The sequence below is a fragment of the Corvus kubaryi genome, unplaced genomic scaffold (assembly GCF_017639235.1).
Source record: "Corvus kubaryi isolate FWS band 111438036 unplaced genomic scaffold, C.kubaryi_AGA036_p1.0 split1-65, whole genome shotgun sequence".
NCBI classification, from domain to species: domain Eukaryota; kingdom Metazoa; phylum Chordata; class Aves; order Passeriformes; family Corvidae; genus Corvus; species Corvus kubaryi.
In genome coordinates this window covers 3,295,108-3,319,112 of record NW_024582080.1, presented here as the reverse complement: position 1 = coordinate 3,319,112, position 24,005 = coordinate 3,295,108, and the positions used below count along the sequence as shown (strand labels likewise).

The 24,005-nt window shown below is 39.9% G+C and overlaps 1 protein-coding gene across 1 annotated transcript in view; it reads left to right on the top strand.

Moving 5' to 3' along the window:
• Positions 1 to 24,005, top strand: part of LOC121658012 (complement C4-like) — a 53,346-nt gene that overhangs the window by 16,476 nt on the left and 12,865 nt on the right. The window contains exons 8-31 of the mRNA XM_042014354.1: positions 864 to 951; positions 2,908 to 3,013; positions 3,198 to 3,321; positions 4,016 to 4,131; positions 4,878 to 5,045; positions 5,786 to 5,983; positions 7,586 to 7,777; positions 9,091 to 9,240; positions 9,643 to 9,769; positions 10,139 to 10,210; positions 11,079 to 11,279; positions 12,191 to 12,302; positions 12,522 to 12,592; positions 13,521 to 13,660; positions 14,467 to 14,679; positions 15,541 to 15,592; positions 16,030 to 16,110; positions 17,164 to 17,367; positions 18,868 to 18,943; positions 19,373 to 19,529; positions 20,845 to 20,940; positions 21,258 to 21,426; positions 22,863 to 23,029; positions 23,474 to 23,632. Of these exons, the coding sequence (XP_041870288.1) occupies positions 864 to 951; positions 2,908 to 3,013; positions 3,198 to 3,321; positions 4,016 to 4,131; positions 4,878 to 5,045; positions 5,786 to 5,983; positions 7,586 to 7,777; positions 9,091 to 9,240; positions 9,643 to 9,769; positions 10,139 to 10,210; positions 11,079 to 11,279; positions 12,191 to 12,302; positions 12,522 to 12,592; positions 13,521 to 13,660; positions 14,467 to 14,679; positions 15,541 to 15,592; positions 16,030 to 16,110; positions 17,164 to 17,367; positions 18,868 to 18,943; positions 19,373 to 19,529; positions 20,845 to 20,940; positions 21,258 to 21,426; positions 22,863 to 23,029; positions 23,474 to 23,632 (3,239 nt within the window). The remainder of the gene's footprint in view (positions 1 to 863; positions 952 to 2,907; positions 3,014 to 3,197; positions 3,322 to 4,015; positions 4,132 to 4,877; positions 5,046 to 5,785; positions 5,984 to 7,585; positions 7,778 to 9,090; positions 9,241 to 9,642; positions 9,770 to 10,138; positions 10,211 to 11,078; positions 11,280 to 12,190; positions 12,303 to 12,521; positions 12,593 to 13,520; positions 13,661 to 14,466; positions 14,680 to 15,540; positions 15,593 to 16,029; positions 16,111 to 17,163; positions 17,368 to 18,867; positions 18,944 to 19,372; positions 19,530 to 20,844; positions 20,941 to 21,257; positions 21,427 to 22,862; positions 23,030 to 23,473; positions 23,633 to 24,005) is intronic.

Genomic DNA, 24,005 nt, shown 5'->3' with positions numbered 1-24,005 from the left:
CTTTCCTACTGTAGAAAAACAAATAAATGAGCTCCATTTTGAAGCCATTGCAATTCTGGCTAAAGTTTGCAGTGAAGACTGGGATGACAAAAAAAAAGCTGCTCATTTTCTCTCAGTAGAATTCAGTCTATTAGAGAATTCAGCTTATTAGAGTTATTCCTATACTCAAAGAATGTTTCTTTAAGGAAAATAAGGGCCCTGTGGATAAAGTAAAAATGTAAAAATTTAACAATTTGGCATAAGAAGTGGCTTGATTTATTTACACTGAAATTGTTGCTTCTTGTAAAATTAACATCGGTTTGTTGTTTCATACCTTTTTTTTTCCCTAAAGACAAAAGAAAATGTTGAGATTGTATCAAAATCTCAGTTTAACAGTTTAGCCAGTGGAGGCAGCAGAATAGTGGAGATTACTGCCTCCTCTCCAAACACCTGCAAGCAGGGGCAAATCACCCTGATATATCTTCAGGAGCAAATAGTTTGGCTTTACAGGAGCAAATTCGGTGTGACACAGCTGATGCTGAGGAGCTCGTATCCACACTCAACCCATTTCAGGCTGGGCTTAATTCAGCCTGCTCCTAGTCCAGGGCACTTCATGCCTATGAGCAGTTAGAGTTTATCTTCTGGCTTATTTTCACTGTAAATAAATAAATTTTATGTGCTTGAAGATTGCTCCAGTATGTGAAGCAACGCAGAATAAGGGAAAATGATCAGGAGATTTGCTTCAGAAGTGCACTGCTGATTCAAACTAGAACATCCCCCCGGTGCAACTGCATCATCTCAGTGTGCGTTGCCACATTTCAGGAGTTCAAGGTATGTTTGAAACTCAAATGTCATGACCTTTTGTCTTCTTTCTTTTCCTGCAGAACTTCCAAGTTTTGAAGTCAAACTCATCCCACTTCATCCATACTACCACATCTGGAATGAAAGCTTTGTGTTTGATATCGAGGCAAAGTAGGTGTGCTCAGAGGCATGCTGTTTTAGGAGGCAGATAAGCAGATATGAGTTTTGTAACTTCTTCCTTTTCCTTGTCATTAATAGTTAACTAGTTCTGGCTTGACTTGGATCTGACTAATCTTATACACCCTCTGTTTCCACCACTGACTTGAGCCATTAGTGCTACCTGGGCTCAATGGAAAATTAATTACACGTGGTCCCATACCAAGTTAGAATGGCATCAAACACAGAGTAACTTAGGAAGGCAGACAACGAAAATGTAACCCATCAAAATATTTTTAATATAAATAATTTTTTGACTGTTGAATGTTCAAGTTTCAGAAGAGTGGAAATGCTAAGAAACTGCCTGTTAGGAGAATGACTAAATCAGAACATGATACCTTTGCGTTTTTTTCTTTTTCTAAAGAGGAATAAATGTTATGAAATGAGAACAGGCAGGTGGAAACAGCTGGCCTTCTTTCATAATTGGGAGAAATCTATTCTTTTTCAGAGGAGTGAGGGCTGTTGGACTTCTGCCTGCTGTCCTTGATTGTGTTGGTCCTTCTGTTCCCCAGCACACCTGAGAGAGCAGACAGAACTGGTATCCACCTCCTTTTGCTTGGCTGAACAAACTCAACTCTTCTAATCTCCTCTTGATCACCTTCAATTCTTTATTTGGTTCTATTGAATAATTGCTAGCTTTAGTCATGATCACTTGATATTGTGATATGAAGTGATTTCAAATCACTGGCTTTTGTATTTTAATCCTTTCTAAAGTTTTCTCTGTGCTATTGCAGCACTCTATTTCGAGGGCATGAATTTCATATGTATTTGATTCCTCATTAACATCATCATTATTTAAGAAGAAAAATTGAGGTTCTATAAATGGATACCATTCCTTCCTCTATTGGAAAATAATGCTACATGGGCCTGTGTGACTTTCATCAAAATCAGTATATGGAATTCCTGATAAATGAACTTATTTCTCTGAACTGGCCATGCATGTAATGAAGTTACTTGGTGTATTGACAATTGTTCCCCATTTATTAGCTCTGGCATTTAATGCAGTTTTCATAAGAGCCGCCTCTCCGTTGGCTTTATTGGTATAGATCAGTGCTGCTGACCAGGTCAATTTGAAAGAGGCTTTGTTTACAGAAAAAAAAGCCATTACAGGACTGTGGTGGAGCAGGATTTCCACAAGCAAAAGAAAAGAGCATGGCCGTGACAGGTCCCATGTATCACATTGCACACTGTGCTGCTGGAGGATGACTGCCAGGGCTTCCTTGAGTAAGGAACCAGGTGCAACAATGTGCCCTATCCTCTCTCCCCATGACCTGTATGGAATGTTCAGGGGTGTTCTGGCCATATGCTGCTCTGGAAAATATTTCACTCACAAGAAGACTCTATGCTATACTGCCTAAATCTGTAGGAGTGCGTGGGACAGAGGGTGTCCACTCTACCCCATGCAGGTGTTAGAATATCAGCAGGTCTTTAGATGTACCAAATATTTCATATCAGTCCCTGAAATTATTTTCCCATCCCTTATTTTTTATGCTCTGCTCATGAGGTGTCTCATACAAAAGAATTAGCTATTCATCCAAGCTAAATAAAGTGGACACCTCCCTTGCTCCCTCTGAACGGGATGAGTTGTGTAAGACCTCCCTGTGCAACTCAAGTTCTCATTCATTTGTTAAAAAAAAAATTGCTCTAGTGCAAATTTTATCAGATAACATCTCCCCATGTGATTCTGCCAATGTGATTTACTCTGTATATATCTTTGCATTTGATATCACCACTTGCTACACAGATCAGTAAAAGTTTTCATGTTTGCATTACAGGTGAGTGGGACTAATTTTTGTTTTCAAGCTGCTAGTTACAAATGGGATACTTTTTCAGCACAAAATGATTAGTCTGAATTATGTTTGCTTTTTCTTAAGATAATGATTCCTCTCCTCACTTTCCTTCCTTCCAAAGACACTCTTATGGGAAAGAGATTCAAGGTGCTGCATATGTGCGATTTGGCATAATCGATGAAAATGAGAACAAAATATTTATTCCAGGCCTGGAGCAACAGCTATCAGTAAGTATTCAGTAGAACAACTCTGATTTCTTCTACCAAAGCTTTCAGGTTATTGTCAGAAATTCTGGAAACTTGGAAGTCCATCATACTGTAGTCATGACATAAACAACACTTTATTTCTAATGGCAACAAACCAGTAAGCGCTGTCTCTATCCTTTTTTTTTTCCCACCACTTTTGTTTTAGATCCAAAATGGAAAAGGAAGAGTTTCTTTAAATACACCTCTTTTGGAAGAGAAATTGAGAAAAAGTATTTCCACACTAGAAGGGTTTCATTTATATGTTGCTGTTACCACCGTAGAAACTGCAAGTGAGTCCAGTATGGCTTAGCTGATACGGTCTGTAAGATTCACACTGATCTTTCTCTGATGTAATCTGTTATGTGGGGAATCTGGTCTCACTGGATCCATCTTTGCTGCAAAGCTTGCTCATGCTGTAGGGCATGACAGTCTCTCTCATCTGACCTCCTTCAGTACAAAAACTTCACCTCGAGTGGGTTACACTTTTCTGAACCCAAATGTCCAGTACTGCTTTAAATGCCTTATGTGATCCTGTGTGATCTTCCAGTGCTGCTCCAGAAGTGCTCAGGCAGGCTGCCTTCCCAATGGTGCACTTGCTGGGCTTGGTACTAATTATACGCATGACAGGGCAAAGGGGGTGGGCCTACCTCTCAACCTTGGAGTGTTAAAGTGGAAAATCAGGATGTTAAAATATATTTCTAAGTGCATTTAATTTAAAGCAAGCCATGTAACAAGTTTCTTTAGATGTAGTTATGTGTAGTGGTGTGACTAGATATTAACTAGAGAAATGATTATTTTAACTAGAAGAATCTTAGATGGAAAGCAGCTGCTCAAGCTCCAAGTTGCAGAAGATGACATTAGGTAACATTAACTTTCACCAGTAGCCGAAAATGTAAACAAAATCTTTCATAAAATTAGATATCTAAGGTATACAAGTCCATAGTTAGTGCCCCCATAGCAACACACACTGTTTGATATTAACAGGTGGTGAAATGAGAGAAGACGAACTCAGCAGTGTGAAGTTTGTGAGATCCCCTTATGCTGTTGATCTGTCTAACACCAAAAAGTATTTTGTGCCTGGAGCCCCCTTCTCTGTTGTGGTATGTAGTGTTCTGGCTGTATGTGTCTGCCTCCATAGCAATGCATTCATATCTGCCCTCTTTCCTTCTCTGGTCCAGTGGCAGCTCTCTGGGACAGAGACCTTCAAGAACAGGTCCAACACAGAGCTACTGTTTGTGTGTCTGGTTTGTCTCATTTCTGTATACTCAGAGCCTGAACAGCCAGAGAATGCTGGTTTCCTGCTCTAGAAGCCGATGTGCACTGTTGCCCTACAAGGTTTTATAAAACACAACAATCTCTTCCTCACTTCCACATCAAAAGATTGAAAGAAGAATATTGTAATAAATTGATCCCACATCAAATTAAAATTCTGGAATCTAAAACAGGGTATTGTCTTTTTAAAAAATGCATTTGAGTTTTTGTGGCTTGAAACTTCACACCTTGAAGTTTTTCTAGTTTTCTAAGAAGAGTTAAAGTCATAAATTCACCTTATTATAGTTAATGACAAATATCTCTGGGATCTGCTTACACCAAACAGAGGTTTACTGAAAGTCTGGGGCATCTTGTAATCTGTACTCACAGATTTTTACCTTCACTGAAGTCCAGACTGAGTCAGTTGCTATCCCCTTTTCTCAAAGCTCAAATTTTTGAATGCTGGTGTGTACAGTTTTATATTTCTTCTCAATTTATAAAAATTATAAATTATCATTGATTCTTTTTTGTGGGCTTTTTTTAAAAATAGGATTTCCTTTAAATAACAGAACTTTTTTCTTTTTCTTTCTAATAGGCATCTGCCACATTGGTTGATGGCACTCCTGCTGCCTTCCTATTTATCACTGCCACTGTTACCTTGCCTGGAAAACCCCCAATGAAGAAGACTGCCTTCTGTAATAGAGAGGGTTTGGCCTCCATTACATTTGATATCCCCAAAGATGCTCAAAAGCTTGAAATAAAGGTAAAGAAAATGCAAACATCCATGTTTTAAATTATCCCACTGAGAATTGCTCGTAAAACAATTATAAATGACTGTGAAGATGATCACTTTTCATCAAATTAGCACCAAGTGTGGAACATGATTTCTTACACCACCTGCAGAGCTTTGTCCAGATTGTGTAAGATATGTTAGAGAGACCAGGGGCCTGAGGGATGTTTCAAGTGAAGGACACTCTGGTACATCAGAGCCTTGGGAGTACATGCAATGGTCATAGTGGTGAATTTTTGTGTTTTGGGTGTGCATTTACCTGGCATAAGGAAAGAAATGGGACTGTAATGAATATCACCATGCAAAGTGACAGAAAATTATGGGAAGAAAGTGAGGGAAAATGTCCTGAGCAATGCAGAGAGTAGGCTACATCTGCCCACTCAAAGGGTTCAATTATGTGCACAATATAAAGTGGGAAAAAACTTGTCTGAGTACAAAACACTTTGTGATTTTTGACCCATTGATTCTCATTTAGAAAGAGCCAAGGGTGAAAAATACCAAATGCAAACACAGCAAGAGGCAAAATCGGGTGAGAGAATAAAATAATTAAAATCCTGGGGTTTGGTGCCAGGTTCTGCTAATGAGGTGTTAGCAATGATTCCTCTCACTTCACAGCATTTTCCAAATAACCTGGCACACTACGAATTATTGGTGACACTATACACTGTCTCCTGTGGACACTTTACTCACTCTGTCCTTTTCTTCCCTGACAGGTAAAGGCTGAAGAGGGTAAAGAAAGGTTGGAATCACCTGAAGCCAGTATCAGAGCTGAAAGGTACCAGTCTGCTTCCCCAAACTACCTCAGCATCAGCATCCCGCACACGGTTGTGGCACCTGGAGATACCTTACCCATCACCTTGAATGATATTCATCAGTCTGGCAGTGGAAACATTGGCTATTTCTATTACATGGTAAACAGAATAGTATCATATCAGTAATTTAGTTTAGAAATTATACAACCTGGAACATTTACCTAGTTATTAATACAAGGGAAAACAGAGGGGCCCAGCAAAGGGCAAGTGGGATGATCAGTGTTCTGCCACACCCAACCCACCAAGACAGGCTGAGGGAACTGGGCTTGTTCAGTTTGGTGAAGAGCCCAAGAGTGAGTTGATAACAACCTAAAAGTACTTGAATAGGATTTAAGATATAATGGAGACAAGATTTCCTGTGTGGTGCCATGCAATATAACAAGGGACCGAGGTCAAAAATTATGGCCTGGAAGAATAATTTTGGAAAAATATTCATTAGTGATGAATGCAATATTTGAAGAGGTTGCCCAGAGAGTTGTGGGATTTTCCAGCCTCAGAAAAATTCAACAATCAACAAGAGAGAACCACATCTCACCTAATCTTACTCTGGTGATGTCTCAGAGCAAGCAGCTGGGCTAAAAATCTCTATAGGTCCCTCCCAGAATTTATTTCTATGATTCTGTTATTTTTTATACATTTGCATATATTTTTAGGGCATGTAAAGTGCACAGTATTTATCCTTCTGAATGAGACAAAGGTGTTCATGGGTACATTCCAGGAGTGACTCTGTTGTGTGTGAAAAATATTTAATCTCTTTCTCCCGCTCTGTCCCAATTTCCCTTGGCAGCCTAAATTTCACAGGATGATAAGTGCAAAGATATCAGTTCCCATTTATTTTTAATAGGACTCTGATATCTTGGAATAATTGTATCCTTAGGAGTTAAGTTTAGGCTTGGGGATTTGTTTTCATTGGATGATTTCTCACAGCGTTGGAGTTCGTGCTGCCAGGCTCTGGGAAGGCATAGCGCTGGGCAGGCAGGATGTGTGGGAGGGATGGTAGCAGACACTGCTGGAGCTCAGCAGTGAGTATCTCTCCCAAACTTTGGTCACCTAAACAAAGCAGTGAGGATTTCAGGCCAGGCTGTAGCATGCCTTTGTTTCTTCCTGAAACCTGTTCATGATGTGTTTAGGAAAGCTTCATGCATTTTGTTCAGGGAAGAGCCCTATCAGTCCTGCCACTGGGTCTGTTTTTCATTCCTCTGACAACCCATGAATACAGATAACATAATGTAGGAAGGAAGGAGTTAAATAGTGAAAGATGGGCTGAAATAAATTAAAGACCAGTCTGTGATACTTCATCCTGAAACCTCCTGCTCCAACCCTTTCACACCATCTGAAAGATTCAGTACTGATTATATGTTAAATAATGCTGCTATCATCCTGGGTGTGATGACCAGACATTGTAGAAGACAAAATTTAGATGACTACTATCTGGGTACCCCTTCTCAAGCTGTAAGGTTGAGTGAAGGGTGACAGATTTGTGTTCAAACCTGGGCCACAAGACCAGTGTAGCAGAGATTCACCACCACAGTATGCAGGTCTCCTCCAGGCTACTGGTATACAGCTTGGGAATCAAAACTGTTAGTGCCATTAGAAGAGAACAGAAATTGCCTCAGGAAAAAAAAAGAAAAATTATGCAACATAATGCCCTTTCTGGAGCATAGTCACAACATTTGATTTCTTTTTGTCTCTGCCTTGCAGGTTGTGGCAAAGGGACAAGCTGAGGTTTTGGGAAGGGTCCCAGCCTCAAGCAAAGTAATAAACCTTAGAATCACTGAGAAGATGGTGCCTGCCTTTCGCTTTTTAGCCTACTACTTCATTGGGAACGAGGGCCAGCAAGAGATCGTCGCCGATTCTGTGTGGGTGGATGTCATGGATGTCTGCGAAGGAAAGGTTCTTTCAAAGCTCGTGGCTTCTGCTGTTGCATTCCAAAATTAAAGAAAAAAAGCATGGGGTACTGGCAGAGCAAGTGCAGGCCTGGGATTATAAAGTGAAAGACATGTCCTTTTTATTGAAAAGGAGTCATCAGGAGTCATGCCAAAAGGCTCCCGGGTTGTGCCTCAAAGAGATGAGAACTACAGTTTTGTACAGAAAACATCTCCCCCTGTGAGCGTCTATATATTAGAAATCCATCAAAAAAATGCTGATAGAATTGTTGAGGGGGCAGAATCTCTTTATAACTGTCTTTTGGTAGTGATTTATATCATATGAAAGAAAGTGAAGCCATTTATTGGGGAAAAAATATAAATTTGAAGTAATTTTTTAATCTTTTCAATTTCTGTTAAAAGTAATTTTCTGAGATTTGTTAGCATTTTAAAAGCATTTTAAAATAATAGTTTAAGTTAGAAAATAAAGTGTGGATAAAATAGGAGGCCCTCTAAGCCTTTCTTTCATCTTCCTCCTCCTCTTCTTCTTCCTACTTTTTGGGACCATAAGGTAAAATGAAAAAAATAAGACACAGGAAATTTTTCCAATAGCATGAAACACAACTGCTGAAAAGTATCAGCTGTCTAAAATTACTTTTTCCACTGAAAGTGTTTGTTTTGAAAAAATAATGGCATAGTACATTAGGCAAAAAAAAAAATTAAAGAAAAAATTTTCCATCTCTATCACACAAACCAATGTATACGAAGACAAAACTCAGTTATGTTCGCAGGCATTTAGAGTAATAATTCCCTATAATTTCATAATCAGCTGGGCTACTTCCTCTTAAACCACAGAAGTCTGTGCATCAGAACCAAATCTGTGTTTACTCAGTCATGCTAAAAAATTCAAGTGTGTTATAGAAAGCAGGCAATATTATTACAGACTGGTTTAATTCAGTTAGTTTTGTACATTAATTAGATCTTCTGCTGTCTTTCATGGTAATTTTGTTTCCACTGGAAAATGACAAAATTATATTGAAGACCCCAGTTCCACAAACCCCTTACACATACTTTTAATTTCCTTTGGTGCTTAAATGTCGTTGAAAGCCAGCCTCCAGTATTCTGGTAGACACACCTTTCAGTTCCCTGTGATTTCCTTCAGTGTGAAATATCTGCACCTACGTGTTCCGAAACACAGGATCACAGGCAGAAACTCCACAAAACAGGAACTTCTCCCAGCCTCTGACTGCTGAAAGTTGAAGCTGACAGTATTCCTGGCCCAAAGAATCTTCACTTTTTATTAACAAATATGTAATTTTTGTTTCAATCTTTTCTATTTAGATTAAAGTGAAAACAGAACAAGAGATATATGAACCAACAGACCACGTCAACTTAGAGATTGAAATGGACCACGCAGGAAAAGTTGCCTTAGCTGTGGTTGATAAAGCAGTTTTTATTCTGAATAAGAAAAATAAGCTTACAGCCAAAAAAGTAAGATATTTGTAAGGAGAAAATACCACATCTACTAGTCAAACAAAATTTTCCATGACTAATGAGAGGATCAAAATGTAATTAATGGCTATTAATTGCTTAAGCAGCGCTTTGCTAAACTTGAAAATGTTTTTTATTTTGCAGTTTAGGATCTATTTCAGATGAGTGGTATATTTAAGATGGGGATTCCCATTCTATGGCAGACAAGTTTGTAAATTAAATAAAGCGTTGCTTGAAAGCACTCCCTAACTAGAACATCCCTCAGCTTTAATCTGCTTCTAAATGCAGCTTGCACCACCAGTTTGTCTTGCTTCTGCAAATTAAAGGCTACAAGAATTTTTCTGATATGTGTATAAACCCTTTTCGAGCATGTGCAGCCATCTGTGCTATTTTATTTGGCAGGTATTTAATGCCATGAATTCATATGATCTCGGATGTTCTGCGGGTGGTGGTGCAAATAGCATTCAAGTTTTTACTGATGTTGGTCTGGCTTTTATATCAGACACAATTCAATCCAGCATTCGGGAAGGTAAGTGCAATCTGCCCTTTAGGAGTTTGTGTAAGACCACAGTAGATCTGGGGAGGCTGATTGCTTAATAATCAGACATTTTTACTACCATGTTGTAAAATCCTCTTTGCCTTTGGATTTTTCTTCTGCTCTTCCACTGGATGCTGGCAGCTCAGATATCCCAGATGGTTGGTGCTGGTCCTTTGGTGACCACCTCAGCTGGGGCAGGCAGCAGTTGGCTAGGGCTGGAAGATTTGTGGGTCTCTCTTTCAAATTGTGGGCCTTTTGTCAATGAGATGGGTCCTAAGACAGGTCTTCATGAATGATGTGAATGATCAGGCTGTTCCTGTTGTATCATCATGACCAAGTGCCTCTGTTCTGCCTTCCCAGGATATAAATGCCTCCAGGGTACCAGAAGGCAGAAGAGATCTTTGGATTTTCAGAAAAAAATGTCAGGAATTGGTATGTCTGCTCATCTGGATGGCCTGAAGGTCTAAACAGGGGGAGGGATCCCTAGGCAAAGGGATCTGTCTGAGATCTAGGGAGCAAGCAGTGATGGCATAGTGAGAGATGCCATGATATTCTTAGTCCCAGTTCTTGCATTAAGCGACATAACCCAGCACAAGTGTGTGTACTATGCTGTGTGACCTGACACATCATTCATCAAAACAGCTCAAAAAACAAAACCAAATGATGTCTGTAAATGGAAAGTAGTTCACCACTTTATAATCCCAAATGTGAAGCACTTCTACTGGATAACATGTCATGTCATCAGTCATGACTAAGAGGCTTTTCAAAATTACTTGTATGTCTAGAAAATGTTTTAAAACCTTTTTTTTTTACATTCTGCTTTGAAGCTATGCCAACTTTAGTACTTTGGGCTTCAATTAAAAGAAGAGTTAGTGTAGTATTTGGCATAAATTGGAAAAAAGAAAAATTTTATGCAAATTGACATTTCCTTCCCAGAAGACATGAAGGCTTGAAGCTGGACTCTTCCTTACTTTTGAAACCACACTCTTTATTCAAGGAGAACACTGATATTGCTACTTCTATTAAGAATTCCAGCCTGCAAGGCGGCATTTTTAATTCAGTCTGACTGTGAAGAGAGGGCTTAGAACAGAATGTCTAGGATGCCATAGAGCCTATGCTTTCCTCCTGTGTTTGTGGACTGTTCTTAGGATGGACTCTTTTCAGGGTCCCAGGCTGAAGCTTGACTGTTGCAATAAAAACTAATGTTAATGGCAAGGAATGACAGAAGTGAGCACAATAAACACCTTTACACTGATTTCTACTTACACAGCACTAATTCTGGGCTTTAATTCTATTGCAGCCAACACATACCAAAACCCTGATCTACGAAAATGCTGCCAAGATGGAATGAAATTAAATCCCATGAGGTTTTCTTGTGTGAAAAGGCTGGCAAAGGTGTCTGGCTCCCACGAATGTAGGAAGGCATTCCAGGACTGCTGTGACAAAGCCACAGCCCTCAGGAAGCAGGCGAAGCAGAGGAACAGAGTGGGCTTGGCACGACGTAAAGAGCAGTGGCATAGAACTCTGCCATTTTTACCCTTCTTGTGGTGGCAGGGGAGGGTCAAGGGGCATTTTAGTGCTGTGGGGCTGGGGAAGAAGTTTTCACATCAGCATGTCAGAGAGCCCCGGTACAGTATGCAGCAGCCATGCAGCATTGCATCTTCACACCTGGACACTGGGAAGGTGGGAGTGGGATGGGATAACATCTTGGGGTGAGAAAAGGCAGGAATCACTTTAGCCAGTGCTGGCCCCTACAGTCTTACAGAGGATCTGATGGCTCTGCCCACACCCCAGAGAGGCCACAGACAGCAGAGCAGGGGAGGGGGTGGTTGTTTGCATTCAGGGCTGTAAGTGGTCTCAGATTTACGACTCTTTTTTTAGTGGTACTACTGTTATAACACCTTCACCTTCAAAATGATGTCTTGAGAAAAGTCCACTTTAGCCAGGAATAATTTTTTCTCTTTCTTCTTTTCTTCTCCCCGAAGTCTATCACTGACCACACATTACATGTCCCCTCATGTTACCAAAAGAAAAAATTACTTTGCATCTAAAATAATCCTATTCGGAGTGTAATTTCTGCTACAATTTCTCACAGATTTTCCCTTTCATCCTCTGTCTGTCACAAGTGTGGGACAGTAGGAACATCTTTGCTAGCCTTACTACAGGGAACTGATTTCTCGTTTGGTACCATGTAGTTTTGAAGCTGTCAAGAGGAACTATCTTTTTGTTCAGTGACAAGCTATGGTCATTGCTTCTCTTTTTGCAACATTTTCTTTAATGTACAAGATGGAACACAGATGAAATCTTTTCATTCAGAGCATTTTTTGTGCTCTGACAAGCTGACTCTCTGCAAGACAGTGTAAGGTCAGCAACCAAAGACTTCCAAAAAGAAACCTCGCTCCTGTTTTGCAGAATACAACGAACATGAAGAATTGTTTGATGAAACCTCTGTCACCTTGCGCAGTTATTTTCCTGAGAGTTGGTGGTGGAGTTTTGAAGAAGTGGAAAGCCCTGGAAAGCACAGGTACTGTGTTGCCTGAATATGTTTAAATTTGTACTGTCAAATGTATAAAAATATCAGCTTTATGTAGTATCTGATGCAGAGGACTTCATAATATTTGCAAGTACTTTGTCTCCACAACTGAGGGAATATGTTTTTCCCTTACAATACTCAAACTTCATCCAATGACAACGTTTACATTTTATATATGCCTTCTAATAAGTCTTATTTTGTGTTTTTTAGTGTAAAAAACTTTGCTCCTGACTCTATAACCACCTGGGAAGTTCAGGCAATAAGTATATCTCCTGAAAAAGGTATAAGTATTGGGTATTTTTTGTTTGTTTCTTTGTATGGATAAAGAGAGAAGGTGTATCCTTTAAAAGAGAGATAAGCTATGTTGATAGTATAAAAAAGTCTGTAGTGAAAAAACACAAAGTGATTTGATCATGATATTTACTTCTCTCTTTTATGCCATGTTAAAGCCCAACTATAAGTTAAGGTATAGATTTATATTTATAAAAGCAACATGAAGGAGGGTCTTGAAGACGATGGATTGTACAATCAAAACTGTCTCTTATTCTTTCTACTCTATAAAACACCCCATTTTAGCTTCCACATGGCCAGGAAGCCACAAGAAAGGTAGCAGTAGTAACGTCACTTTTCTTTGAATAATTCTGGGACCAAATTCTGGCCATCTCAAAGCATGAAAGTCTGTGGCCTCTAAGGCAGAGAAGAGCACCAGGAAACCAGCAAAAGACCAGCAAGGTCTGGACACCAGAGAGCCCAGGTTCTCAGGTGCTGCTCTCTGGGAGCTTCTAGATGATGAGGATCATGCAGGATGGACAAAGAGTCTATCTTGTACTGCCCACTCCCCTTTGGAAGGGGAGGCTCATCCAGGGGTGCAGGGATGGGCACAGAGTTTATTTTCAGAAAGCAAGGAAAGGTCATTGTGTTTTAAACATGAAACAAAAAAAAAAAAGGAAAACTGGGCCACATTTCACTCCTGAAACATGCAAACACTCCTGCCAAAAAACCATGGCAGTGACTTCAGGGGGCAAACAAGAGACAGGTCTCTAGAGCAGATGAGTTTAAATTAGCTCTGAGTATGCCTGTTTTCCTCTCCTGCTCATGACTTCAGGGGAGCCCAGGTGCTGAGTTTTGATTAGACATTGAACTTCCTATCAGCTGATGTTAAGTACGGAATTCCCAATTCTAGTTGTTTTTCTCTTTTTCTCACCCCAGGGTTCTGTGTAGCTGACCCCCACACCTTTGCAGTTTTCAAAGACTTTTTTGTGTCCCTGAGATTACCGTACTCAGTCAGACGAAACGAGCAACTGGAAATAAAAGCAGTGGTTTACAACTACCTGCCCAATGATCTCCAGGTAGCGTTATCAACAGCTGCTGTGCCGTGCATGCCTAGCTAGCTAGTTCTATAGTTTTGTAAAATTTGACGTGAATGACCCTTCAGTGCCCTCCTACAGCCCAGACATAATGCTCCCATCTTGAAAGCTATCCCAAGGCCAGGATCCAATTCTACTTGCTAATCAAACTTACTTGCATAAAGCAGATCATGCTATATAGCCATATCCTTTGTCTTTTGGTACGTCTTCTTCCCCTCCATTGAAGCAGTCAGTTCCTTTCTTGATGCCTGCTTGTCTGGGCAGCACCCAGCTCCTGACACTGATACTTGCTGACACTTCACAAGCACAGAGGTATATTATGAGCACACCATCCAATATGTTAGCCACAAAACTCATTGTGCCTGCAACGTGAAGCCACTTTTTGTCTTCGTGTGACTCCTATGCAGTCCTGCATATGGTCACAGCTGTCACTGGGCTCAAGGCCTCCATTGTCCTAAGGCTGATACTCCTTTTTTCACTTCTTCCCATCTCCCAGCCAGCTGTTTGACCAGCATCTTCTGAACTGCACTGAATTGTGTAGAGCTGGGATGTATGAAAATGCACTACCCTTACTTCACTGTGGTTTGGGTGTAGGCCAAAACTCTGTTGCAAATTCAGTGTAAAGAAGAAACAATAGTTGATTTAACTTCAGAGCGCTAATCAATGTGGGTGAATGTTAACAGACCATAGGGTCACAGAACAATTTACATTGGAAGGGACCTCCAGAGGTATTTTCCCTGTGCAGTGATGCACTAAGACTGATCTTGGGTGTTGCCTTGTCCCCGCAGGTGGTAGTGAAGATGGATGCAGTGAAGGGGCTGTGCACCGCAGAGACGACGGAGAAGGCTGTGCAGCTGCCACTGCTGGCTAAGGGGAACTCAGCAACACCAGCCTTCTTCTCAGTTGTCCCTCTGACTGTGGGAGAAATTCCAATTACCATTATTGCTTTCGACCAGGATTCTGGGCACAGTGATAGCATTAGGAAAAATCTCAAAGTTGTGGTAGGTATAACTAATTGAGGGCAGGCACTTCACAAATGTGTGCTTGTCCTCAGATACAACATTCACAGGCAAACAAAGATGTTGCATTGATTATTTAATACCTTAGCTCTCTTTCAAAATTATAAAAAGGAGGAGCCTTTAAGAAAAAAATGATGTTTCAAGCACCAACACAGACTCATTACAGTATCCAAGCCATCCGTTGAGGGCTTTTTTCCATCCACACAAAAAGTGCAAAATATGAATCCTTACACCCCTGATATCAGGGGATAGCCATGTAGGTAAGGATATAAGGCATGGGATGCTGGGAACCTGCTGTTGTTAAAGGCCATAACTTTTGTAGGTATAAACACAGCCTCAGAGTTCAATGCTACACCAAAACATGAAAAGTAACTGTAAAATTAGCTTTATTAAAACTGGAAGTGTAGGAAGACAAATGTGAGCAATCAGAAGGAAAAAAGTTTAAGTCTTACACCAAAGACATACTCAGAATTTCATGGATTTCATACATGAGGGGTTTACAAACACGAGTCCCTCTGTGAACGTGACTCGATGGGTCACAAAGCTGAGAATAAACTTTGAAGTTTAATTTTGGGGGGTTCGATTTGGTTAAAGGAATTTCATCCAGGGAAATGTTTCAATAGTAGCACAAAACATTCAGGAAAGTTTATTAGTATTTCTACTGGGAAACTGAAATTCTGATTTGAAGGTTGAGTTTTACCTAGAGAGAAATCTCCCTTCAAAATCACTTATTTGTGCCACCTGCTGGCCTAGTGCTCGTATGGAGCTCACGGGTTTCCTGCAGCTTAATTTCAGCCATGAGCGCTTGCAAATGTTTTGACTTTTCTTTCCTTAATTGTGCAGGCTGAAGGTGTTTTACAGAGAGAAGAAGAGACCATTTGCATTAACAGTGGCTGTAAGTTACCCAAAAGGGTTAGACACAGATGTGGTTTGGTGTAGGAATGAGGGGTGAATGATGGGCGCAGTGAAATATTTCTTAATGCACAGACGTTCCTTTGGTTAACCGGAACTTGTCAGAAATCTCTCCATCCAATAAATAGCAAAAGACTCATGAAAGAAAAAAGTAAAAAAATTCTAAATTTTTAGAGTTGACTTATTTTACTTTTGTTTTTCAAGGTATCATTCTTTATATATTAACTGGGCATCTATTTAATTCACTAATGGGTCTTAAAAGGTGTTAAAAACAAGTTTTGTTTCAAGTATAAAATATTGCTAAAGACTGAAAATTAAATCAATTTAAGAAAGATAAGTATATTTTTTCTAAAATTACATAGTATGCTGTTTATTTTTTTAAAGTCTGGATGTAGATATCTATTTATTATTTATTTACAGTGAAGTCCCATACTGTGGACCTGAACAGACCATCTAACATGGTACCGGGTTCTGATAGCCACGTGTTAGTTAGCCTGAAAGGTAAATGTCATTTTTTCATCAACAGCTTCTCCATAGGTGACAAGGCACAGGCCCCTCTGTGCTGCTCATTCCTGCATGGCAAGTCTCCATTCTCTCCTAGTTTTCCTGTTATGACTCAAGTGGTCTGTGCTACATGACCAGGTCATAAAATAAAACATTCCCAAGGTTGATCCAGTACCTTTTCCTCTTTCTAATTACTCCTTCTTACTTGTAGTGGATGCAATAGCTTTATGAGATCCATCCTTCCTCACTGTGCTCGGGTCAACATTATGGGAAGGCCAGAGGTGAAGGGAAGAATTCATCTTCTCTAATAACCCCACGCTGCATGTAGGGCTGTAGAAATCTGCTTTAGATTTCAGAAATAAGGATGCCAGACTCTGATGTATAGGTTCTGAAGAGTTCTGTTTTTCTGAAGAGGAGATACGTGCAACCATATATTCATTTAATGAAATATAACTGTATGCATATATATACACTCATGCATACGTATTTTAAAAACATCTATTAGCAAGCACTTTTATTAGTGATAAGTACTTTTTTTTCCCCCCCAGGAAATGTAAAAGAATGCATTTGTGACACAAAAGGTATTAATTTCCATTTCAAATCCCTGTTCTAAAGTAAAGGGATCTTTGAATTCATCAAGTTATAAACTTGCAGAGAAAAAAAAGACAAACACAAAATGTTTGGCACAATTAATGCACAATCTTTTTATCCCTCTGTGGGAGGATCAGGGCTGGTTTGACAAGACTTTTCCAAACCTGATACACCAGTCTTTCCCCCTTCCCTTGCTTCCCTGCCTCCAGTAGCCTCAGGGCTTTTTCTCCTTCATATTCCTTCACTGGGCCAGCCTCCTTTCTCCAGCTTTCCCAGGGCCTGGCACCTCATCCTTGCCCTTCTTCAAAGAGCTTTATGAAGTAGCTAAAAACAGTGTTTAATAGTGAGGAGTATCAGGCCATGCTGGAATGTCAGCCTACAGTTATTATCACCTTTATTCATATTACACCGATCAGTTTTACATAAGGTAACTATTACAGCTTGTGTTTTTTACCACAGGGAACATTATGGACGAGTCTGTTGAAAACTGTCTGAGTCTCAGTGGAGTTGAGAAGCTGATTCAGGTGCCCACAGGCTGTGCAGAGCAAACGATGGTGAAAATGGCCCCTGCAGTCTATGCTATAGAGTACCTGGATGCCAGCGAGCAGTGGGTGAACTTTAACCCTGAACGGAAGCAGGAAGCCATTGGTATGATTGAAAAAGGTAGGCAGAAAGAAAAACAGAAACAAAACAAAAAAACCCAAACCAACCAGAAGCCAAACGATGGGATCTTTGTTATCTGTTTGCACTGTGCACTGGCTGAGGCTGCTTCCTGAAGGAATGCCCAATGTCTTACCCCAACCACACAGAAATGCCCCTGACTGTCTGCAGACAGACATGAGAACCAGAACTTGTGAAGAGGGCTTGGGAGACTAATTGCCAGAATCTGACACTGGGTGGTATTGACATTGACAGCCCATCCTCTCTCTTGCCTAATTTAGAAGTAGAACATAAAATCTGAGCTGATCAATGAAAACTCTTCTCAGAGTAAATGAACAAAGGCCAGTTATTCTTTGCGTCCCAATGTTCAAAATCAACCAAGGTAAACCACGTCCTAAAAAATGCTTATTTCTCCCCATGGATCACAGACACTGCTTAGGATAGCCAGCTGGGATGTAGACATCTCTGCCAGTGGCTATCAAGAGGAATATGACAAAAGAAATTCCCAGTGCTAATCATGATATTGACGCCTTCCCTTCCCCACTCCTGTATTCATCATTACATAAGCTAGAATGAATTCAGCAGCCTTGGACCGAGCCAGGGAGGGAGTTTCCTTAGGGAGAGGACACCTGTAAGTCTGCTTCTGGAAGACTCCACTCCAAGATGAGATCCAAAGCTGGTATTAAACATACAGCAAAGCCAGGACCACAGTATGTGGAAATGTCACTAACACAGAGTTGTCAGTATTGGAGCAGGTACAGCTGATCTGTCTAACTGTAGTGATGTGCTTATGGCATAAAGCAATACAATGCACCTGTCATTATGATCTTCAGATGTGAGGCACACATTTTATGTGTAATAAATAAGTGTATAAATAGAGATTAAAAGCATGCTAGCAGTTGCTGCGTGGAGATCTTTGCCTATTTATCCAAGACTGCCAAATGTGACGTGAGATCCTGCTAATTAAGTATTTGGTATTATCATCATCGTTTAGTCCCTATATTATGGATTCTTATTGAAGTTCATCAGAGTAGAAAATGAATTGTGTGGCTATGATACAAACTTCATCAAGATAACAGCAGTCAAGATCAGAGGCCACAAATTATGATTTCTAAGCCTGTGTCTGACCCAATAGATGATGTTTTGTGTACTTTTTGATTCAATGTACCATAAAATCAACAGCTTGAAAAGTTGTCAATAATGGGAAATAATTTCCCTTTATTCACAACACATAAAATGTTTTGTAACCATAGGTATCTGCACTTTTCAGGTTATTTTCAAGGCTCAGTTAAGTCAAACAAGACAGGGGACCTTCTAAGCCTGATCATTTTTCTGTGAATTTCTGCTGACCCAGTCATTTCCTCCTTACACACCAGTGAACACCTCCATGAACTCTTCGACCAGTCAATACAGAATGTATCCATTATAATACAAGTGATGTAAGAAAATGCCCAGTAAATATGGGTGTTCTCTGAACAGTTATGTGCTCTCCTGTTCATGCAGGTTACACTAGACTGCTTGAGTTTCAGAAGGAGGATGGCTCCTATGGAGCATTTAAAGAAACCCCCAGTAGTGTATGGTAAGAGATTTTTTTTTCCCTGGGGTTTTATTTTTGGGATTTTATTTTTGTTTATTTGGTTGGTTTTTTTTCAATTTACCTCTAGTATCATTTGATGCATCAGAAGCTTTTCTTTGGCGATGGACTTTGAAAATCTGGTGGTTGCCTAGGTACTTTTGTCATGAATAATCAGCCACAAAGTTCTCTGAGCATGTTCAGCCCTTGGTGAAAGAGATTTCTACTGAGCCACTGATTATTTTGCATTTGCCACAGAGTAGAAATATTCATGCTGATGCTGAGCAATAACTCACTAGGTTCCAATGAGTGCACTATACTGAATATGAGTCTGTGCATAAAATTAGTATGTTTATCTTTCTGTCAATATAGTCAGCACATATAAATTCTATAAATACCTGTCATCACAAGTTCGGAAAATTTTCCTTTGTGCAGGTTAACTGCATTCATTGTTAAAGTACTCACAAGGAGCAGAGAATACTTCAGTATCCAAGACAGTCACATAATCAACTCCATTTCCTACTTGGTTAATCAACAGCAGGCAGATGGTTCATTCCATGACCACCACCCTGTAATGGACAGGTCAATGCAGGTAGGTTATCCATATTTAGAAGAATTTGTCGTGCATTTAGGGCTATGAGGTATTGAAAGGAATATTCTGAGTTGTTGAGTAACAAGAAATGTATCTAAAGAAAATAAATCTGTAATGTAAGTACAAAATCTGTAACGTAAAATTAATTTGTTAACAGGTCTGCAGGTCTGTTATGTCAGATGCATAGCTAGCACCTCATCACCTTTATCTTTTTATCCAGTCTTAGCTACTTATTTCACCTATGCCTATAGAGCACTTAGAAAATTAATTTTGAGGGTCATGTTTGGTGAAAAAGTATGTCTTTTACTGCCAAAGGAAATAGAGTGTAGAATTGTAACTTCATTTTGAAGGGGTGTCCAGAAGATCAGATTGTACAGGACCATGTCCAGCTGGGTCTCAAGTACCTCCCAGTCTGTCTGGGTAAACAGCTTCAGTATTTCACCACTCCCTTGGTGAGAAAAGAAAATGATAACACTTAGTCAGAATTTCTAATTGCATATCTTGGTCTACACATCCTCTATAACTGTATAGAAACAGAAACTTTTTTTACTGCCCGTGAACTTAGTCTAGGAAAGTAATGTGCATCTTCCAAAACTCATTGGAAATGCAGTGTAGTGACCATATATAAAAAGATCATGCATTAATATTATTAATGATCTGTGTCAAATAGCTAGTGAGGCTTTCACACTCAAAGCCAGTTTCACAGCTGATGTAACACTATTGGGGAAAAAGAAACAAGTAGCTCAAGGATTGGTCAAAGGGTTTTTTTGACCTGTGTTCAAGCTGAGATAATCTTACATATACTTCAAGAACTTTCAGGGGAAAAAAGCTAACGAGGGCACTGTGCTTACTTTACCAAGAAGAGGGATAAGAAATGATCTGGTATTGGTGTATAAATACCTCTATAGGAGAAAAGTTCTGTCTGCAAGGTAGAGGGCTCTTTAGTGTGTAGAGTAGCACAGAAATGAAAAAAGACCTCACCTCCCTAGTGATTGGAAATTGAAACCATGAATGTTTCAATGAGGAATTGTAAATTGTTAGCTGTAAGATAAATAACTAAATTTTTGATTATCAACTGAAGAACGTGGCAGTTTCCTTATCTCTTACACTGTTTAATGCAAACTGGCTGCCACCGTAGAAGACATACCTTAGAGGGACACATATTATTGAGAAAAATTTAAGGCTACAGATACATGGTACATGATCAGAGGGTTTGCATAGAAGATTCTTACCTTCATGGAAAGTGACTTTCTAGATTTAATCACAAGCATGTCCATGCACTTCTAACTTTTCCTTTCCATGTTTCATCTTTCAGGGTGGCATTAAGTCAGCAGAAGAGGATTTGGCAATGACAGCCTTTGTAACCATAGCATTGCAACAGACCCTGCATGTCTACCAGTCACCTGATGTGGTAGGAAGCCTGACTCTTTAAGTCTGCAGGCTCTTGCACGGGGGCATATCCACCCTACTGTCTCTTGGAGAACTGCGAATGAGGAGTTTAAAATCTGCTCACATCTGTGGTGGATAGGAAAAGATGCCATGGCCTAATATACAACAAGGTGTTTTGAGCTACACGCTCCATCATCAGTGGCTTTAATCACTAAGCAAATATTATTATAATTGTCTTAAAAATTACTACAGTGAAGTATTCCAATTTCCTGGTATTCTTGCCACAAGTTACAGTAGGTCTCAGTGATCTTTACAAATGGATCCATTCTGTTTCCACAGGCACGAGTGATTACAGGAACAGTGGCTTACATGAAAAATCAATTTTCAAGAAATACTGACTGCTATTCTACAGTAATCACTGCTTATGCTCTGACACTTGTGCAGTCTGATAGTGAAGATGCTCAGTTTGTGAAAGAAAAATTAAGGGACTGTTCTTCTTTTGATGGAGGTACTGGTAACCATTCTTAACAATAACTTTTGGAAAGCACTTTTCTTAATTGAAACACTCTGAGCACACTTACATGAACAAAACAAATTGAAGTAAATTAAGAACAATTAATTTTATACAACTGTATGTATGTACATACAGACAACTGTATGTACATGTGTACTTAATTATTTAAATTGTATAATTAAATATTTCAATGTTTGAAATTTTAATATGTAATTTTTGTAATTAATAGCACTATAAAGTGACAGCATAATGAAGCTTGAATCATGACCTTCTCTGATTCTGGAATTGGAACAAAACAACAGTAACTATTCATTTATATTTTCTGCTTCCCCTGGGAAGAAAAAAAAGTCCAAGCCAAATGAGAAAGAAGAAACTTCATATGAGAAAATAGTAACATACAGGAGTAGTCCAGACCGGATTTGTGGTCAAGAGGGAGGTGTCTCTTCCAGCCCACCTGCCTTCAAAGCCCCCCATGAGTTCTGAGTGCTTTGTCCCAGCTCCCCATGGATGTCACCACTTACCCCACAGGGTGACTGCTGAGTCAGTCGGCTGCACGGCCGTCCTGGTAATTCCTCCCAATGCGTTTGGTAAATACACTGCAGTTTAACAGCCCCAGTTTAAGCATAGGGAATATGGTTCTCCTTAATCAAGGCTGGATTTGTGGCCATAATTAATACTAATATTAATAATTATGCCTGAGGGACCACCAGACACAATGCTACCTCTCCATCAGATGGACATCTCTGTACAATGGGATCATTAGACTGTGATGGTTGGAGAAGTCAAAATCAAAAGTTGTGGGTTTCCTTTTCCATTTTCTTTGCTTGCCAAGTGATTTGTTGCTCTCACAACAGCACCCGTGTCTTGTGGTGATGCCTTATCCTGGTCTTAAAATCAAGAGTCAAACACGGTTAGAAGGGAAAAAGGGTTTTTACCTTGGTATTTATTTTAAGGATCCTTAGGTGCACACGTCCAGGTCAAATGCACCAAAATGCACCCCGCAATTCCCCCAGAAGATCTGGTATAACATTATAGGTTTTACTGATTAGCATATCTATCAAAAATTCCCCAATGAGAGGCTTGAATGAGCCCCCCTCCCCAAGGAGCCTTCCCCTGCATGGTTCTATCTTGGTTTACAGAATGTGTTCTGGAGAGGACCTTGGGGTCTGGGGCACACTATCCTCTGCCTACAAAGCTTCTACAATGTTTAGTCTCTCAGCTTGACAAACAAGTCCAAGAATGCAGGTAAAAAGCACTAAGAATACAGAAGTTGTAGAAAAGGTAAAACGGGTATAAAAGAAAAGGCAAAAAATCTTCATCGCATCAGTGGTTCCGCAGTGCCATGACATGAAATATCCACTGTGTAGAACAATAGCGATTTTTGGCAAATGTCTCTTCCAGTGGCATTCAAGACTGAATTATTCTTGCAGCAAAGCAGCAGCGCTACTGGGGAAATGGCAACAACGCAGTCTCGGTGGAAACCACTGCCTATGCCCTGCTTCAAACCTTGCTCCTGGAAGACATGGAATATGCCAGGCCTATTGCTGCATGGCTGACAGAAAGAAGGAACTACGGTGGAGGGTACTGCTCTACACAGGTGCCTGACCACCAGTTCAGGGGGAGTCTTAAGGGGAGGGAAGGAAATAAAAGTCCCATAAAAACTTTTTCATTTATATTTGAAAGCATCATAACAGTTAATTTTCAACTTCTTTGGTGTATGAAGCACTTAAGATTTTGAATCGTTAATTAGCAATGGCCCAAGTAAAATAGTTAAAAGCCAGCAAAGAAAATTCTTTGTCTTCATGAAGACATATGACAATCTAAGGTCAGGACTCCAATTTGTTTACAATTTTAGTGCTATAAGAAGAAGCTGGGAAATTAAATGAATAGTCTGTGCAGGTAGGAACAGACAAATACAGGAGCACTTCAAAGCAGCAAAAAGCATAAAACTGAATTCAAGGTGGCTGATAATGTCATCTCACATGTTGTTGAAATAACCTGGCATAACTGCTAGGTCTTTTTGCTTTTCTTTCTCTCCTAGGACACAGTGGTAGCCTTAGAAGCTCTGTCAGCATACAGCATACAGACACTGAACACTGTTTCCACTGACCTGACTGTCAGACTGGGAACACCTGGAAGGCAAAATTACTACAGCATTGTTCTGACTGATGCCCATGAAGAATTTCAGAAGCAGCTAGAGGTACAGAACCACCATTTTTTTTAACATTTTTGCCTCAAACAGGAGAATTGGATCATCTGGCCTGAGTTTTGTCATGTTAAGCAACCATGAAGTAGCTGGTTTATAACACCTTGAAATAATTTAATCTCTAAAACAACAGAATCTTTTTTAAGTTTAAAAAAAAAAAAAAACAAAGCAAAAAAAACCAAAAAACACCACCAAGCAGGTGCTTAGCAGCACACTTGAGAGGTGCTTTCCTGCCTCTTTGAGGACTTTGGTGATGTGAATCTTTCCCAAAAGTGAAGAGCAGCCAGGAATCCAAGGGAGCCAGGATTCCCTTTTTCAAGGGAATGAGGAAGAAGGGGAATATTCTGATCTTCAGTGTGCTGAGAAC